Raw genomic sequence first — 19,297 nt, forward strand, 5'->3', positions numbered from 1 at the left:
TATATGTGTAACTACCGAATGCTTGCTGCAAGGTTCATATATACCCCTATATATATATGTGAAAGATAAGCATATATATCTAGCAATAAGTGATGAATCGATATAGTATTTGGATCCATTAGCTGCTAATAGGTCATAACAAATATTAGCTAGTTGGTTTGGTTCAACTAGTAAAATAGTTATTAGTTAGACATTAGCTAGCAATTAGCTAAAAACTATTAGCTAGACCCGTTTTGATCTAGAGGAGGTAAGGCTAGTCTCAATGCATGTTTCATGAGAGTGCCGTGCACATTAAATAGAGTGTCACAAAAGCAAAATTGCTGACTTGGCAGAGTCATTAAATGAAGGAGTTTCATCAGATGAGAGAGGAGTTTCATCCCCATGAAACTCATATGGCTCGGTTACCTAGTTTACAGTCTTAGTAACTGTGCCATAAAACTATGCATTGAGATTGGCCTAATTACTATAGCTAACTTGCAGTTGATTGGAGGTTGGTTTGGTCAAACTAGTAAGATAGTTATTACTTAGGTTTAGTTAACAATTAGCTAGATCCTTTTTGATCTAGAGGCTAACTATTACAGCTAACTATTAGCTGTTTGGATCCAAATAGGACCCATATTAGGTCAAATTAAGGTTCTATTTAGATCTATTAGCTACTAATGGTTAGCTAACTAAGGGGGTGTTTTGTTTAGGTTGTTAAAGTTTAACATATACTGTAGCATTTTCGTCTTATTTGATAATTAGTGTCCAATTATAGATCAATTAGGCTCAAAAGATTTGTCTCACAAATTACTCTATAGCTGTGTTTTTAGTTTCATAAATAGTCTATATTTAGCACTCCATGTATGTGTCCAAACATTCGATATGACGAACGGTAAACATTAATAGTTAAAACCAAACGGGGCCTAATAGTTCATAGCTAATATTAGCTGCTATTAGTTAGGTATTCAGCTAACAATTAGTTCAATATTAGCTGGACCCATTTGCATCGAACTAAGGCCACTTTCAATGGCCTGTTTCAATGCACTGTTTCCAAAACAAATCCGCTGACAGGACATCAATAAAACGAATAATGAAACAACCTCCACAATGCATGAGTTTTACTTTGACGTTTCCTAGGCTGGACAAAGCATTTAATTACTGCAAAATGATTGGATCACACGCAAGATGGTGAAACGATTTAGTCCTCAGTGGGGATTTCATCCCGTTTCACCGCGTGGGAAACAACGCCCGTGGAGTATCACCATGGTGAAACTACTTCCTTCTCTCTCCTCTTCGTTTCATGCAAAAAGTGCAGTTTTGCTGACATGCCGCTCTAATAAATGTGCATGGCGTCCTGATGAAACCTCCACTGAGACTGGCCTAACAGCTACTCCCTCTGCCCCAATTAAAGACATGTTTACAGTAACTATTAGCTCCTTGAATCCAAATAGTTAGCTAAAATTAGCTCTATTCAATCCAATCACCTTAGCTAATACTCTCTCTGCCCCCAATTTAAGACGTGTTCGCTTTTATCCATGTGCAATATTAATTGCTTGAACCTAGACATACACCATACATAGATGAATTCAAGAATGACTGAACCTGGACAGTTACTTTTGCTCCTAAAACGTCTTTAATTTTTTTAAAGCCTCTCATCTGGTTACAACTGTAGTATCTTGTACATACACGAACGGACGCCCACGCTACCCACACACATCACGCGTGCACAACTAGACTTATAACTGCACATAAATAGGAAGATCGTGTCCTTCTTGAGATCACCGTGACCAACAAGGCTCCGTTGACGATGAGCATGTCGCAATCCTATTATGGCTCTACGCGAGAGAAGCTGCCGACGAAGCGGAAAAAACACCGCGAGGTGAGGTGCCTGGGTCGATTCTATGATTAGATAATATTTGTCAAATACAAACGAACTGCTATAGTATCTATTTTGCAAAAAAAATTAGAACTAAACAAGGCCTAGTTGCTTTAAGTTTGGCATCACACCACTTCTGTCATTTCAGTCCTCGCTCTCACTCTTATTGCTTGTAATTTGGAACTGCAAAAATCTTCGTTGACATCACATAACTTATGTCATAGCTTGGTCATATGGTGCGTGTGCGGATGTATGTGGCTCGCCTTCCTTCTCTCTTAAACTTACAATATATGCACATTATAGCTAAACATTTAACTTGAGTCAATCTCCTATTAATTTCTCATATAGGATTATTATTGCACAAGCATTTATTATAGGCCTTGAATATATTTGATTTAAGGTTGGATCCATCTAATTAGCTAGCTCATTATTATTATTATATTTTGATAAACGTTAGCTCATTGTTGGTGCAACCGTGCAAGCACCACACGTTATATTGTGCATACCGTTGCAACGTGCATACTTGTTTACTAGTAATAATAATTGTTATTTGTCTAGTAGTATTCTAAACTTGTCCGAACTACTTGTAGTTTTCTTATAAAAAAAAAAGTCACGCTGGTTTTTGTTGACAGCACAGCACTGATCCAAGCTTGGATGAACAGGTATACCTCATATATATTTATGGGCAGATTTAGGGGTATTCCACAGTATTTTTGGAATACCTAACTATTTTGGTATATTTTTATGTAAATATATGTATATACTTATATATATAAATGTATAATGCTATAATCTATAGTATTTTTCCACATTTGAGCTCAAAACATGTAAATAAACTAGCATGTCAATTAGAAGTCTAGATTCTAGAAAGCAAATATTGGTTTAAAGTTGCTGATTTGCAGTGTTATTGGCTATATTTTAGTCTATGAATTTAACTTTTTTTATGACATGGAAATGAAAATACTCAAGTTTTAAATCCTAGCTCCGCCACTGTTTATATTTATATCATATAAACACAGGACGGCTTTTTTTTATTTCTTATGATAAATAACAGGATTCATGGTCATTTAGATTTAGGGGGCAAGCAGACAAACTTTGGGGCAGCGGCAATCTCTCCAGCAACCCTCCCTCGTCGGATAACAATTGTCGAATGAACAGCAGTAGCAGATAACTTCAGATGATCCCTTTTGGCAGGTCCCGATCTCGCATGGGCACACATGAACAACATTCCGAGCTGCATGCATATAAGGGCATTCACTTAAACAATTAGTTAATGTAAACCTAATTTCTACAGTACTTTTAACGTCGTTTCTCTGTTTCTCGAATTGGATATATTGTGGAAACAACTCATATTTTTATTTACTAAAAACTAATAATAAGTAACTTCATCCAAATGCGCCTGGATGTTTGATGTGCACTTACAGTGTGTAGGAATCATGAAACATCCCAAAATGACAATGAAGAGTATGACCGTCTTGCTTCCATCCATTGTAATTTATTTCTAGGAGTTTCTCCAGATCAGAGATTATGTTTGGCCACCGAATGTTTGCTGCAAGGTTCATATATACCCCTATATATATGTGAAAGATACCTGATATATTAGTAAAAAAGAAGTAATGAAAGCAAGGCTAGTGGCTATTATCTTCCTAAGTTACGTTGAGATTAATATTGGAGTATAAATCAATGTCTGGAAGCAGAAATGGTCTACTTTCTAGTAGCAACTAATTACTTCCAAGTTTGTGGTAACCAGAACTACCTATGTTCCCATATACCCATAGTGATGACAATCTATGTTTGCTCCGGTTATGACGTCAAACATATTCAAGAAATTAGCCTGGGTCAATTTCATATAAGACTGTAATAACCAGTACAGTACCATATGAAACTACGGGTCATGAGCTAATAATTTACTCTATTGAATCAAAACACCTCTATTTAGCTAATAAAAAAATATTAGCCAGCACTATTTACCTAAGTACTACTACTTTCGTTCCAAGTTATATGACCTTTTGGCTTTTCTAGACACTTTTAACTTTTCTAGACACTGTTATACATATTTAGAGTTCTAGACATAGTGTATATCTAAGTGTATAACAAAAATTACTTATCTAACAAAAACTAAAATCGAGGGAGTATCGACCACTACTTCCTGCATACCTATAAAAAAAGTCGTTTAGGATAGCGACACAGTCTCAAAAACTAACTTTGACTCTTTGTCTTTATAAAAATATTTATCAAAAGGTGGTATATGTATATTTTTATATTAGTATTCTATTTATATGGTTTTTATGTTTTCAAACTCAACAATTTAAAATTTTCATGATTTATATTCTCAATGTTTGATAGAAACCTGTCACACCCATATTTTAAGAACAAAATAGGATGCATAAAAGACTCATATGTGCCCCAGAAACAGTCGCACACATAAGTAGACAAATCTCAAATGTACCATTGCAGTGTTTATTACATAGCGGAACATAATAAATCACATAGTCTTATACAAGAATGATAGCATAAAGTAAACAACGCTCTCGACGGAAGCTCCACACAGGGACACTGTTGACTGGTTGACTCCAAACCTAGTACTCATAACGGTAATCCTCATTCCAGTCATCTTCATTATCATATCCTGAGGTGTTGGGAAATTGCAAGAGTGAGCACATATCGTACTCAACAAGTATAACCAGGGGTTCATGAGGCTCAAAAAGTTGACATGGGTTTGACTGCGTTTAGCTTTTACTAGTAGATAGCATATTCATAATTAAATAGCAATTGTCAAGGTAGTATAAATAATCCATTAATCCTATGATCAAGTGTAAGCATAATTAACTCATAGCATAAACAATAATCAAATGAACATAATAACATAATAAGCTCATCATCTTAATGTAGATGTCCCCAAGGCCGCTCCTGACCGTGAGCTCGGCTAGTATACCAGTTTTACACTCTGCAGAGGTTGTACATCTTTATCCATGAGTCATGATTTACCCTTTCGCCCGAGGTAGCTAATCTCTTAACCCCCTTCCTAGGGAGGTCGGCAGGGATCACTATGAAGCCTTTCAAAAGTTCGTCTAACAAGTTAGGGCCGCAAGGTTTCATTTGCGAGCAGATATAGATACCCCCCTTCCGAATGGCATAATGACGCGCAGCCTATACACATAGGGACAGGGGCTCGCACTATACCCGTGTCGGTTCAGCCCCTCTAGCGCCCTTTCGGGTAACCGCTAACAAGCTAGAAAAGGTCTTCATACTGAGCTAAAGCCAGAGCCATTATAGCCCTCATGGTTGCACTGTTATCCCGGGTGATCACGTACAGACAAGATCTCATACAGTTATTTGTCATTCTTTTATGTTCATTGCATAGCTATTAATCATCTTACAAGATCATGGATTATGTCAAGCACTAGCACATCTACAACAAATGCATATCAAGTAGGTAGCAAGGAATACAGGTAACAATCATCTATGATTTTGCTAAGGTCGACAAGGTGATAGCATGCATATGATATATATGTGTAATTATAAGTGAATAGGTAACAAGGATAATCCCAAGTTATACTTGCCTTGCTCAAAACTCTCCTGAGCCTGCTGGTCTTCAAAAGCTTGGTCTTGATCACCAACGTACGACTCACCGTCTAATCCCAATCATCAATCAACAACACGCAATCCAATGTAGACAATCATACACGAAGCAAACAAGATATAATTAGAACAATACACCAAACAGTGGTAAAACAAATATAAAAGTTTATCAAAATATTCTACGCAGCGCTACGATCACACAAACGTAGAGTTCACGAAAATCGGAATTAAAACGTGAAAGATATGAATTTTCTAAGATTTCCTATAGAGAAATAATCAATTAAATGCTACTGCAGAATTAAAAAGTTTCAAAACAGTAAACAAATATTTCTAACATGTAGAGATCGTAAATACGAAACCAACGGAATTTGAATGGACAAAAACGGAGTTAGAATGACCATTTTATAAGCATTATAAAATCAGTGGCAAAACTGTAATTAGCCGAAAACGTATTTGGCCTTAACCGAACGTAAATACGCTTTCAACACAAGGAAACGTAATCTGTTCCAGGGCGCCAGGGACCGCGGGGTAATTAACCAATCTTTCCAGGGACTCTTTATGAATTCTCGCAGTGAAAGGGTATCTTCTAATCCTGGCCCTTGATCTTGGATCCGACGGTCCTCAGTCCATTCAGGGGCGCCATCGGCGGCCGGCCGGCCGGATGGGGCACCCGACACGGCGGCGCCATGGGGAGGCCTCGCCGGAGTTCCCGAAACCCGCTCTGTTGTCCACCATAACCGAAAACAAAGGCACCGGTACGCAGCGGAGCTTCACGCGATCTCACCTGGGGGAAAGTTCCGGCCGGAGAGAGAGCCGAGGGCCCGCGCTGCGCGATGGAGCCGCTCGGTGGCTCGGCGAGATCCAAACTCGCAACTGGGGCGGCTAGGGTTCACTTCGATGCCTTGGGTGCAACAGGGAAAACTGCGGGGCGAAGCTAAAGGCTTTTAAAGGCTCGGGGGAAACAAATCCCGCACAAATCGGGATAGGAGCGGATTTGGTGGAGGAAGTCGGCTCGGTCACGACGTGAAGAAGAAAAACAGTGCGCGCTGACAGGTGGGCCCGCGGGGTCAGAGACATAGAGAGGGAGAGAGACGGGGCCCGGTCGTCAGCAGACCCAGGGAGGCGGAAGGGGCGCGCCCGCGCAGCAGAGCTGGGCCGCGGGGTTGCTGGGCCTTGGAAGGGTTCTGGGCCTCGGCTGGGGCTTTGTTTCTCTTCCTTTTTTTTTATTCCTTTCTGTTTTCTTTTCTCAATTCCTTTTCCAAAGAAAGTTTTGAACAAAAACAAAAGATAAAAACAGAAACACACAGCACAAAATAAATGTCATACTCAGCATGAATGCAAAAGCAGGTTTCTAAATTTATGGTAAATTTTAATTTGCACAAAATCATTTATTTTGCTAGATTCAATGCTCACAAAAATTCTTAAACAAATCAAATTAATTCCTATTAATTGAAATTCACATTTTGGGTGTTACAAACTCTACCCCCCTTAAAAGAATCTCGTTCTCGAGATTGAACAGTGCTTACTCGAATAGATATGAGTATGACTTCCTCAGATCATCCTCTCTTCCCCAAGTTGCCTCTGCTTCCGAATACCGATTCCACTGCACTTTGCACATTCTAATGACCCGACTTCTGGTGACTCTCTCAGATGTCTCCAATATTTTGACCGGATACTCTTCATAAGTGAGGTCACCTTTAACAGAAAGTTCTTCCAATGGTAGTTGCTCCTCCGGGACACGCAAACACTTCTTAAGTTGAGACACATGGAACACATCGTGCACACCAGACAAACTTTCCGGCAATTCTAACCGATATGCTACTTCTCCACGCCTTTCTAATACTTTAAACGGACCAACATACCTTGGAGCTAGCTTTCCCTTCATATTAAACCTCTTCACACTCCGCATAGGTGACACTTTCAGATAGACATAATCACCCACTTCAAAAGCCAGCTCTCTCCTACGCGTATCTGCATAGCTTTTCTAACGAGATTGAGCAATTCTCAAGTTATCCCGAATAGTCCGCACTTGTTGTTCTGCATGTCTAAGCACATCTGTCCCAAACACCTGAGTCTCTCCTGTCTGATTCCAAAACAAAGGTGTCCTGCACTTCCGACCATATAGTGCCTCGAACGGTGCCATCTTAAGACTTTGCTGATAGCTATTGTTGTAGGAGAATTCTGCATATGGCAAACTCTTGTCCCAACTAGACCCATACTGCAAAGCACAAGCTCTCAACATATCCTCCAATATCTGATTGATCCTCTCAGTCTGTCCATCTGTCTGTGGATGATATACTGTACTGAAATTCAACTTTGTTCCCAATGAGTCATGCACTGCTTTCCAAAAGTGAGACGTGAATTGAGTACCCCTATCTGACACAATCTTCTTAGGTACCCCATGCAAACAAACAATTCTCTCCATATACAGCACAGCTAGGCGTTCTCCAGTGTACTTAGTTTTAACAGGTATGAAATGAGCCACTTTAGTCAAACGATCTACTATCACCCATATTGAGTCATACCCTCTCTGTGTTCGTGGTAAACCCACTATGAAATCCATACCTACTTCTTCCCACTTCCATTCAGGAATCTTCATTGGTTGCAACAATCCAGCTGGCCTCTGGTGTTTAGCCTTCACCCGCTGACAAGTATCACACAAAGCAACATATTCGGCCACATCTCTCTTTAAGCCATACCACCATTACTTCTGTTTCAGATCTAGATACATCTTAGTACTACCAGGATGAATGGAATATGCTGACTCATGAGCCTCTCTCAGAATCGTATCACGAATAGCCTTCACTTCAGGAACACATATCCTTTTTCCAAACCACAATACACCCTTGTCATCTCTTCTGAATCCTGGTGCTTTGCCTAGTACCACATTCTGTGCTATCTCCTTTAGTTTCTCATCCTCCAATTGTCCTTTCAATATCTCTTCCTCTAGAGTAGGAGTGACCTCAATTTCCATAGCATTCACTACAATCCCCAAGTTCAAATATGCAAATTCAGCACACAACTCCTCAGATTCAGGTGTCGCCCGAAGCTCATTAGCATATTTCTTTCTACTAAGTGCATCAGCTACGACATTCGCCTTTCCAGGATGGTAATGCACTTCCAAGTCATAATCCTTTATCAGTTCCAACCATCTTCGTTGCCTCAAATTCAGATCTGTCTGGGTGAAGATGTACTTCAGACTCTTATGATCAGTGTATATGTCACTCTTATGCCCAATCAAGTAGTGTCTCCAAATCTTCAATGCATGAACCACAGCTGCTAACTCTAGATCATGAGTAGGATAATTCAGTTCATGTTTCCTCAACTGTCTAGATGCATAAGCAACAACTCTACCTTCTTGCATAAGAACACAACCCAAACCCAGACGAGAAGCATCACAATAGATAGAGAAACTCTTACTTAGATCTGGCAAAACCAACACAGGTGCAGTAGTCAATCTCTTCTTGAACTCTTCAAAACTAGCTTGACACTTATCAGACCACACAAACTTAGCATTCTTCTCCAACAGAGCAGTCATAGGCTTTGCAAGTTTTGAGAACCCTTCAATGAATCTACGGTAGTAACCAGCTAAACCAAGAAAACTGCGAATTTCACTTACATCTGTAGGTGGTTTCCAATTCAACACATCTTTCACCTTACTAGGATCCACTGCAATACCACCATTAGAGACAACATGACCAAGAAAAGAAACTTTCTCCAACCAAAACTCACATTTACTACGCTTAGCATACAACTTATGTTCTCTAAGTTTCTGTAAGACCAATCTCAGATGTTCAGCATGTTCTTCCTTGGTTTTAGAGAATACCAGAATATCATCAATAAAGACCACCACAAACTTATCAAGATACTCCATAAATACTTTATTCATCATGTACATAAAGTAAGCTGGTGCGTTGGTCAAACCAAAAGACATAACTGTATACTCATATAACCCATACCTTGTTGTGAAAGCTGTCTTTGGTATATCTGAATTCCGAATCTTCAATTGATGATAACCAGAACGCAAATCAATCTTAGAGAACACACAAGCACCTCTTAGCTGATCAAATAAGTCATCAATCCTAGGCAAGGGATATTTATTCTTGATAGTGACCTCATTAAGTGACCGATAATCAACACACATCCTCTGACTACCATCCTTCTTATCAACAAAGATAACTGGTGCACCCCATGGTGATGAACTAGGACGAATGAACCCTTTATCTTGCAATTCCTTAATTTGTTTCTTAAGTTCTTCTAGTTCTTTAACCCCCATTCTATATGGTCTTTTAGCTATGGGTGCAGTACCAGGTAGTAATTCAATAATAAATTCAATGTCTCGGTCAGGTGGCATACCTGGCAATTCATCTGGAAAGACATCCGGAAACTCATCCACTACCAGGTTCTGAGGATCAACAGCATCATTCAATTGGTTCACTTTAGCTGTGAGTGGTGCTTGCATTGTTACATCAACACTGATTCTTTCTCCCTTTGGTGTTGTCAGAGCCACTACTCTCTTTGCAATTAATATTTGTCGCATGTTGCTTCATCCAATCCAAACCCAAGATCATATCTATGCCTGAAGTTCTCATGACCATGGGACTGATAGGAAAATCTACCCCCCTTAAAGAAAGACTTGCTGAGGGGCAACATAAAGAAACTGGTATAGTCCCACCCGGTGAATTAACTAGCATAGGGGTTTTCATTGCAACTAGTGGAAGGCTATGAACTCTAACAAATGCTTGTGATATGAAAGTATGCGAAGCTCCAGAATCAAATAAAACTGTAGCAGGGATAGAGTTGATGCTGAACGTACCCATCATGATTTCTGGTCCCTCCTGAACAGTTTCTGCTGCCACGTTGTTCACCTTTGCTGAATTAGGAGTGGATCTCCGGTCGTTGTACTGCGGATTAAACTTCTCTGGACAATCATAGGACATATGTCCTTCCTTCCCACAACGGAAACACCTGGTAGGAGTGTTAGAAGCACTTCTTTTTGTAGAGTTGGCATTTGAGTTCCCTGAGCGAGGTGTCTGCTGACCATGCTGCTGCTGATTATGGTTACGTTGTTGGAATGGAGGACGTTGGTTCCCACTCTGTGACTGATTCTGGAAACGCTGGGGTTGCTGGTTGCGGTTCCACTGACTAACTGGTCCCTGGAACCTCTGCTGATGACCTTGATGAGAACTGAAACACTGACGGTTGTTGCTCCCAGAACCTTGTGCCAGCATCCTTCTCTTCTTATCCTGACTCTTCCGCATATTATCAAGCACGATAGCACGATTCACAAGAGCTTGAAAGGTAGGATAAGTGTTTCCTGCCAACTGCAACCTGAGTTCATAGTACAAGCCCTTCATGAATAGACGCTGCTTATCAGCATCTTCCCTGACATCATTCGGAGCATAGCGAGCCAACTGTTCAAAGGTGTCATGGTATTCTGCCACAGTCATGGAGCCCATCCGGAGTGATCTGAATTCTTCTTATTTGAGCTCCATCATTCCCTCATTTATGTGTCGAGCTCTGAAGTCCCTACAGAATTCCAGCCATGTGATAGGAGGAGCATTGTTGGGACGAGCAGCTTGATATGACTCCCACCATGTCTGAGCTGCCCCCTGAAGCTGTCCAGAGGCATACAACACCTTCTCCAACTCGTTGCACTGTGCTATGTTCAGTTGCCTCTCCACAGCACGTAACCAATCATCTGCCTCCATGGGATCAGCTGAGTGTGTAAAGACTGGGGGTCTTCCCTTCATAAACTCCCCCCGCTTATCTCTCACATGAACCGGTGGTGGTGTCGGTGGAGGTTGTTGTTGCAGGTGCTGCATGAAAACGTGCATCATCTGGTTTTGGGTTTGCATAAGCTCCTCCACGGTGATTGGGGCATTGCCACCATTGTCATTGCCATTGCCATTGCCATTGCCACGGCCCCTGCCTCTGCCTCTTCCCCTTGCTGCCATCTGCATTCCAAGATACATAAACACATCTTAGTCACGTCCAACATGACAATCACAAGAGTTAACGGAATCTGAAATTTTCTGGGTAACATCCAACATCAGCAGATCAGAAAATCAGTCATATCCCGAGTTCCAGAATTCAAAAGGATACATGCTGTACACCGTTGGAAACGATAAAGAAATTGTCTACAACTTTCATTTAGATCATATTAACAGATTCCAACGTTAGGTTAATCAAAAACTGGGTACAACCGAAACTGTTCCAGAATTCCAGACTGCGCAGAAACCTCAACTTTAAACAGTCATAACTCACAGCTCATAATAGATAATATGGTAATTCTTGCGGAATTGGAAAGATATGAAAGTCTACTTGTTCCCAGAAAAATTTGATGAACATTGCACGAACAGAATTTGATTTATACCAGAATCTTTGCAGACTGCTCCAGAAAACAGCAAATGACAGAAACAGGATATGACCCCAAACCATTATTTATTCATGTTCTTACTTAAGGTTCTTAACTAGGAAACTTGTGGATATGCCCACAAGGTTCCAGCACTCATTACAAAAATCCAAATCAAGCATAAGCATAATAACAAACCAAACCAAGCATCAAAGTTTCACACTTCAAGCATTGACTCAACTTGCGGTACTAACGTTCTCTTCCTATTAAGGGTGAAGATCCTATAACTTCTATTTCAATGACGTTAGAAGGTGGTAAGAAAAGGTTCTAAAAGCATATCAAGCAAGGAGTGGGGTTGAGAACAAGTCTTTAAAATAAGCATCAAGGTGAAGATGAATAGCAATGGAAAGGATATAGTATAGGAGAAAATATCAAGGTTTATAGAACAAGAATTTTGTAGCAATTTCAAAACCTTAAGACGGCCAATTCCTAACTAGGCTTGCGTCCGACAGTCAACAAAGCTTTGATACCAATTTGTCACACCCATATTTTAAGAACAAAATAGGATGCATAAAAGACTCATATGTGCCCCAGAAACAGTCGCACACATAAGTAGACAAATCTCAAATGTACCATTGCAGTGTTTATTACATAGCGGAACATAATAAATCACATAGTCTCATACAAGAATGATAGCATAAAGTAAACAACGCTCTCGACGGAAGCTCCACACAGGGACACTGTTGACTGGTTGACTCCAAACCTAGTACTCATAACGGTAATCCTCATTCCAGTCATCTTCATTATCATATCCTGAGGTGTTGGGAAATTGCAAGAGTGAGCACATATCGTACTCAACAAGTATAACCAGGGGTTCATGAGGCTCAAAAAGTTGACACGGGTTTGACTACATTTAGCTTTTACTAGTAGATAGCATATTCATAATTAAATAGCAATTGTCAAGGTAGTATAAATAATCCATTAATCCCATGATCAAGTGTAAGCATAATTAACTCATAGCATAAACAATAATCAAATGAACATAATAACATAATAAGCTTATCATCTTAATGTAGATGTCCCCAAGGCCGCTCCTGACCGTGAGCTCGGCTAGTATACCAGTTTTACACTCTGCAGAGGTTGTACTTCTTTACCCATGAGTCATGATTTACCCTTTCGTCCGAGGTAGCTAATCTCTTAACCCCCTTCCTAGGGAGGTCGGCAGGGATCACTATGAAGCCTTTCAAAAGTTCGTCTAACAAGTTAGGGCCGCAAGGTTTCCTTTGCGAGCAGATATAGATACCCCCCTTCCGAATGGCACAATGACGCGCAGCTTATACACATAGGGACAGGGGCTCGCACTATACCCGTGTCGGTTCAGCCCCTCTAGCGCCCTTTCGGGTAACCGCTAACAAGCTAGAAAAGGTCTTCATACTGAGCTAAAGCCAGAGCCATTATAGCCCTCATGGTTGCATTCTGTTATCCCGGGTGATCACGTACAGACAAGATCTCATACAGTTATTTGTCATTCTTTTATGTTCATTGCATAGCTATTAATCATCTTACAAGATCATGGATTATGTCAAGCACTAGCACATCTACAACAAATGCATATCAAGTAGGTAGCAAGGAATACAGGTAACAATCATCTATGATTTTGCTAAGGTCGACAAGGTGATAGCATGCATATGATATATATGTGTAATTATAAGTGAATAGGTAACAAGGATAATCCCAAGTTATACTTGCCTTGCTCAAAACTCTCCTGAGCCTGCTGGTCTTCAAAAGCTTGGTCTTGATCACCAACGTACGGCTCACCGTCTAATCCCAATCATCAATCAACAACACGCAATCCAATGTAGACAATCATACACGAAGCAAACAAGATATAATTAGAACAATACACCAAACAGTGGTAAAACAAATATAAAAGTTTATCAAAATATTCTACGCAGCGCTACGATCACACAAACGTAGAGTTCACGAAAATCGGAATTAAAACGTGAAAGATATGAATTTTCTAAGATTTCCTATAGAGAAATAATCAATTAAATGCTACTGCAGAATTAAAAAGTTTCAAAACAGTAAACAAATATTTCTAACATGTAGAGATCGTAAATACGAAACCAACAGAATTTGAATGGACAAAAACGGAGTTAGAATGACCATTTTATAAGCATTATAAAATCAGTGGCAAAACTGTAATTAGCCGAAAACGTATTTGGCCTTAACCGAACGTAAATACGCTTTCAACACAAGGAAACGTAATCTGTTCCAGGGCGCCAGGGACCGCGGGGTAATTAACCAATCTTTCCAGGGACTCTTTATGAATTCTCGCAGTGAAAGGGTATCTTCTAATCCTGGCCCTTGATCTTGGATCCGACGGTCCTCAGTCCATTCAGGGGCGCCATCGGCGGCCGGCCGGCCGGATGGGGCACCCGACACGGCGGCGCCATGGGGAGGCCTCGCCGGAGTTCCCGAAACCCGCTCTGTTGTCCACCATAACCGAAAACAAAGGCACCGGTACGCAGCGGAGCTTCACGCGATCTCACCTGGGGGAAAGTTCCGGCCGGAGAGAGAGCCGAGGGCCCGCGCTGCGCGATGGAGCCGCTCGGTGGCTCGGCGAGATCCAAACTCGCAACTGGGGCGGCTAGGGTTCACTTCGATGCCTTGGGTGCAACAGGGAAAACTGCGGGGCGAAGCTAAAGGCTTTTAAAGGCTCGGGGAAAACAAATCCCGCACAAATCGGGATAGGAGCGGATTCGGTGGAGGAAGTCGGCTCGGTCACGACGTGAAGAAGAAAAACAGTGCGCGCTGACAGGTGGGCCCGCGGGGTCAGAGACATAGAGAGGGAGAGAGACGGGGCCCGGTCGTCAGCAGACCCAGGGAGGCGGAAGGGGCGCGCCCGCGCAGCAGAGCTGGGCCGCGGGGTTGCTGGGCCTTGGAAGGGTTCTGGGCCTCGGCTGGGGCTTTGTTTCTCTTCCTTTTTTTTATTCCTTTCTGTTTTCTTTTCTCAATTCCTTTTCCAAAGAAAGTTTTGAACAAAAACAAAAGATAAAAACAGAAACACACAGCACAAAATAAATGTCATACTCAGCATGAATGCAAAAGCAGGTTTCTAAATTTATGGTAAATTTTGATTTGCACAAAATCATTTATTTTGCTAGATTCAATGCTCACAAAAATTCTTAAACAAATCAAATTAATTTCTATTAATTGAAATTCACATTTTGGGTGTTACAAAACCTTGTTCAAAACGACTTTCTTTATAGGTATGGAGGGAGTATTAGACTATCTCCAACATCACCCAAAATATGTAGACCTATTTTATATTTAGGTAGCGCTACAGGCAAATGGTTCAATACTCATTTTTAGTCTTTTCCAACAACATGACCTAAAAGAAAACCATTTCTACAAATGAGTCAACATGAGAGAGGATACTTATATTTGGGTTGTGATTATTTTGTAACACAAAATAGGTCTCATATATAGGTACTCTATTGGAGGTTGAAACAGTGCCATCTAATACCAATTTTAGATTTGAGTGTCCATATAGGTCACTTATTCGAGATAGTCTTAGTTAATAGCCTCTAATAAACAGTTATTTGCTGGTTTTCTTTTAACTAGCAGTAGTAGCTAACGCTTAGCTTTGTGGACCCAAAATAGAGCCTAAATGTAGATGGATATATCGACAGGGCCGCCATCTGGATTCAGGAGGCAAGCACACGGTGGACGGTTGATTTATTTTTGGACAAGAAGACTAGACGAGTCATTTTTTTTGTTTATTTCATAAGTTGCCGAAGTGGAGTATAATGTGCTCCCTTCGTTCTAAAATAACTGTCATCATTGATGTATGTGCCGTAATTTTAGCTCCATTTATAAAAAAACATGTGCAATATTTATATTTTTAAATAAATTTATTAAAAAACTAGATTCAAAGATCTTTCTAATAATATTAATTATGTACTATAAATATTAATATTTTTAACATATATTTCAGTAAAGTTGTTTTTTCAAGAAGCGAAAACTATAGATATTTAAGGATAGAGGGAGTAATTTAGATACAAAATTCTAATGAAACATCTCAGAACATTCTTTGCATGGGGGATAGTGTAGTTTGGCCTTTTTCATGTCAAATAAAATACGAGGAAAATGTGTACCTCACCCCCTTAACTATATAGGGTGCACTACTTTGGTTTGGTTTGGCATGGCTCCACTTCACAAATGAAGTTGTCTTTTTTGGGCTTCAGCTTCATAAACAGCTTGATCGGTGGAGCTGTAGCCGTTTTAGTAAATCATTTGTCGCTGGAGCTATTTTATTTTACCCCCTTTGGCAGAAAATGGCTCCAAACGACTCCTAAAGCCGCTGGAAAAGCCCTACCAAATGGGGCCTTTACCCCCAAACTATAAAACAGGATTTTCTAAACCCTTGAACTTTTCAAAAACTAGTCAAATAAATTCCTCAAACGGTTTTGGATGGTGGTTTGCTACGGTGATTGTGGTTTAATGTTTTTCTTTTTTATTAATTTCTACTGAATCTTTAAAAAATTATAGTAAATCATAAAATAGAAAAATGACATAACACAATATAAAACACTAAATATATACTACACAAATATCACATATATATAGAAAATAAAAATAAAAAATAAATTACTAAGAAAAAATATAAAAACAAACATAATTAACAAATGATAAAAAGTGCATAGAGCAAATAAAATTAATGATTAATTTAAATAAAGATAAAAATAAGATTAAAAGGAAATAAAATATAAAATAAGAATGAAGAAACATAGAAAATCTGAAAAGAAAAAAGAAAAACAAATAGAAGCAAGGAAGAACAATAAAAATAAAACCAAAACAAAAAGAAAATAAAAGGTAAAATTAAAACAAGAAAAGAATAAGAAAAGAACAGAAAATAAAATAAAATCAAAAAACAAAAACTAAAAAAATGAAAAAAGAAGAATATAGACAGAAAAAATAAAATAATAATGAAGAAACATAAAGTATGTGGATTTTAAAACCCGTAACAACGTACGGGCATTAACCTAGTAGAACAAAACATTGAGACTCGGGGCAAGGTCACAAGCTACAAAATTTGGTGATTGGTCAAATAGCCAATTTTAAGGATAATTTTTTTTTTTTTGTGTGGTGTCAGTATGTACTCCTACAAAATTTGGTGATTGGTCAAATAGCCAATTTCAAGAATGTTGGGACAATAGAGTTGTGTGCCCATTGGATAGACCGAAAGCGCCTTAAGTAATAATTAGGAAAAGAAAAGGAAGCATAATAGGCACAGCAGAAGTAATAATCAAACATCAAAATGTTCTGCAATAGTAACACACTAGTACATTCCGGGCCTCAAGTCCATGCAGAGAATAACGTGCTGCACTGCAGCACAAAATACAGTGGCTGGCCAACTCATGCAGACACACGTACTCCTGCTGCTCCCCATCACAACAAATCAAACCACTCTCTCGACCCTGACAGGTGGGGCTCCACCACTCCTCACGCAACCATCGGACCCACCGTCAGCGACACGACCAGAACCAGCACCAGCACCGCCGCTGTCGTCCCCCCGCCTCGACCCCGCGCCGCTCCGCTCTGCAAAAACAAAAAAAAAAGAAGAAGAGGACCCACATGCCAGTCAGTCAGGCAGCCAGCGAGCCGAGTCAAAGTACATTGACCACGAAGTTGAACGCGCAAACGGACGAGGAGATGCACGTCCCGCGGCGGAAATTATTGGTGCACCTACACACACGCGGGGAGCCGTACCCGCCGCGCCCGAACGAACGGCTACTGCCTCCGCCAGGGGCCCAGGCCCCACCAGGCATCGAGTATGGGTGCATTCCGCACGGGTGCGCGTGCGCGCCTCCGTCCAGCGGTCTCCGATGCTTTGACCCGGCAGGCAGACAGACAGACATGCCTCTCGCTGACGCGTGGGGCCCTGCCCGCGCGGAACGGCGCGCTTGCCTCGGGCTCCGCGCCCGCCCCGGGAGCCGGTGCCAAGGCTGCTGCCACAGTGCCGCCCGGTGGTGGGATCAAATGCGCCCGGGCTCGGAGGCCCCGACCGCTGCCGTCGTGACACGTGTGCAAGCGAAGCGCACCTAGCCTGCCGCTGCTGTTGCTCTAGAGTAGGACTACGCGGGAGAGAGAGAGAGAGAGAGAGAGAGAGGTGCAGTGGTCACGTACCATCATGTCGGCGGTGGAGGGGCCAGGGCCGGGGGCGAGGCCGGCGCCGGTGGTGGTGGTGGTGGTGGTGGCCGGGGACGCGGCGGCGAGCGGGGCAGCCGCGGGGGCGTGCTTCTTCTTCGTCGGCTTCTTGCTGGGCGCGGGCGCCGCCGTGACGACGGACGGCGCGGGCGCGGCGAGGAGGACGGGCGCCGGGGCCGGAGGCGACGACGACGACAACGGCGACGGGGCCGGGGCCGGGGGAGGGAGCGTCGGCGCGGGGACAGGTGGGGAGAACGCGGCCGGCGGAGGAGCGCTCGTGCTCACGGGCGCCTGCGCCTGCGACGGCGCCGTGGCCGGGGGCGGCAATGCCGGCGGCTGCGAGGAGGTGATGGGGGCTGGGGTCGGTGGGGACGGGGATTGGCTGGTGGTGGGCGCGGGGGAGGCGGCCGGGGAGGTGAGCTTGGTGCCGCCGGTGTTGCGGGACTGGGACGGCGACGCGGCGGGCGCGGTGGAGATGGGGCTGTTGTTCTTGGAGGAGGAGGAGGGGCTTGGGGCGTTGGCGGCGGTAGAGGAGGAGGAGGAGGAGGAGGTGGGGGAATGCGCGGCGGCGCCGGAGCGGGAGACGGACGGCGCGGTGGCTGGTGACTGGGACCAGGCGGCCGTGATGGCGGCGGCGAGGAGGAGCAGGTGGAGGAGGCGGTGAGGGGCCATGGGGTGGGGCACGGGCCTCGGAGCAACCTGCTCGCTTGCGGTCAGTGAGAGTGTGAGCGAGAGCTCTGAAGGGGGGGAAGAAGAGCAGCTGGTTTACCCAGGCCTTGGCTTGAGGCTGTCTCCAATAGGAGACCCATTTGGGAACCCAAACCCCAAACCTAAAATAGGTCTCCAACATAATACCTATAGCCTCCAACAGAGTACCCATACAAAAAACTCATTTTAGGTATCAGGAGAGGCATAACCTAAATTTGTGTATTCTCTCTCTTTGAGACCCATTTGCAGAAAGTGTTTTCTTTTAGGTCTCGTTGCTGGAGAAGACTAAAAATAGGTATGGAACTTTTTACCTATAGCGCTACCCAAAGGATAAATGGGTCTTGTATTTTGGGTGATGATTGTTGGAGATACTCTGAAGGGAGCAGTGTGGGCTTGTGAAAGGACCTGCCTCTGAACAAAGGCTGATGCACTCGCTGCAACACGACTGCATGGAGTATTAAATATACATGAAAATAAAAACTATTTATACAGTTCACCTGTAAACCGCGAGATGCATCTTTTGAGCCTAGTTACTCTATAATTGGACAATGTTTGTCAAATAAAAACGAAATTGCTACAGT

General features: G+C 42.2%; 1 protein-coding gene across 1 annotated transcript; it reads right to left on the reverse strand.

Annotated features, from left to right (window-relative positions):
- LOC110429815 (predicted GPI-anchored protein 58) lies at window positions 17,086-18,819 on the reverse strand. The gene is made up of 2 exons (XM_021446454.1): window positions 17,988-18,819; window positions 17,086-17,399 (listed from the first exon to the last, which is right to left on the reverse strand). Exons 1-2 carry the CDS (start codon window positions 18,678-18,680, stop codon window positions 17,304-17,306), a joined length of 789 nt encoding a protein of 262 aa, XP_021302129.1. The 5' UTR covers window positions 18,681-18,819; the 3' UTR covers window positions 17,086-17,303.

This window comes from Sorghum bicolor, chromosome 8 (genome assembly GCF_000003195.3).
Source record: "Sorghum bicolor cultivar BTx623 chromosome 8, Sorghum_bicolor_NCBIv3, whole genome shotgun sequence".
NCBI lineage: Eukaryota > Viridiplantae > Streptophyta > Magnoliopsida > Poales > Poaceae > Sorghum > Sorghum bicolor.

What these genes read in the sequence shown, in the direction of transcription:
- LOC110429815 (XM_021446454.1), bottom strand. Translation starts at nt 18,680, where the DNA reads ATGGCCCCTCACCGCCTCCTCCACCTGCTCCTCCTCGCCGCCGCCATC. An exon ending in CCTCCACCGCCGACATGATG is followed by an intron (nt 17,400 to 17,987) that starts GTACGTGACCAC and finishes TTGTTTTTGCAG; the next exon opens with AGCGGAGCGGCGCGGGGTCG.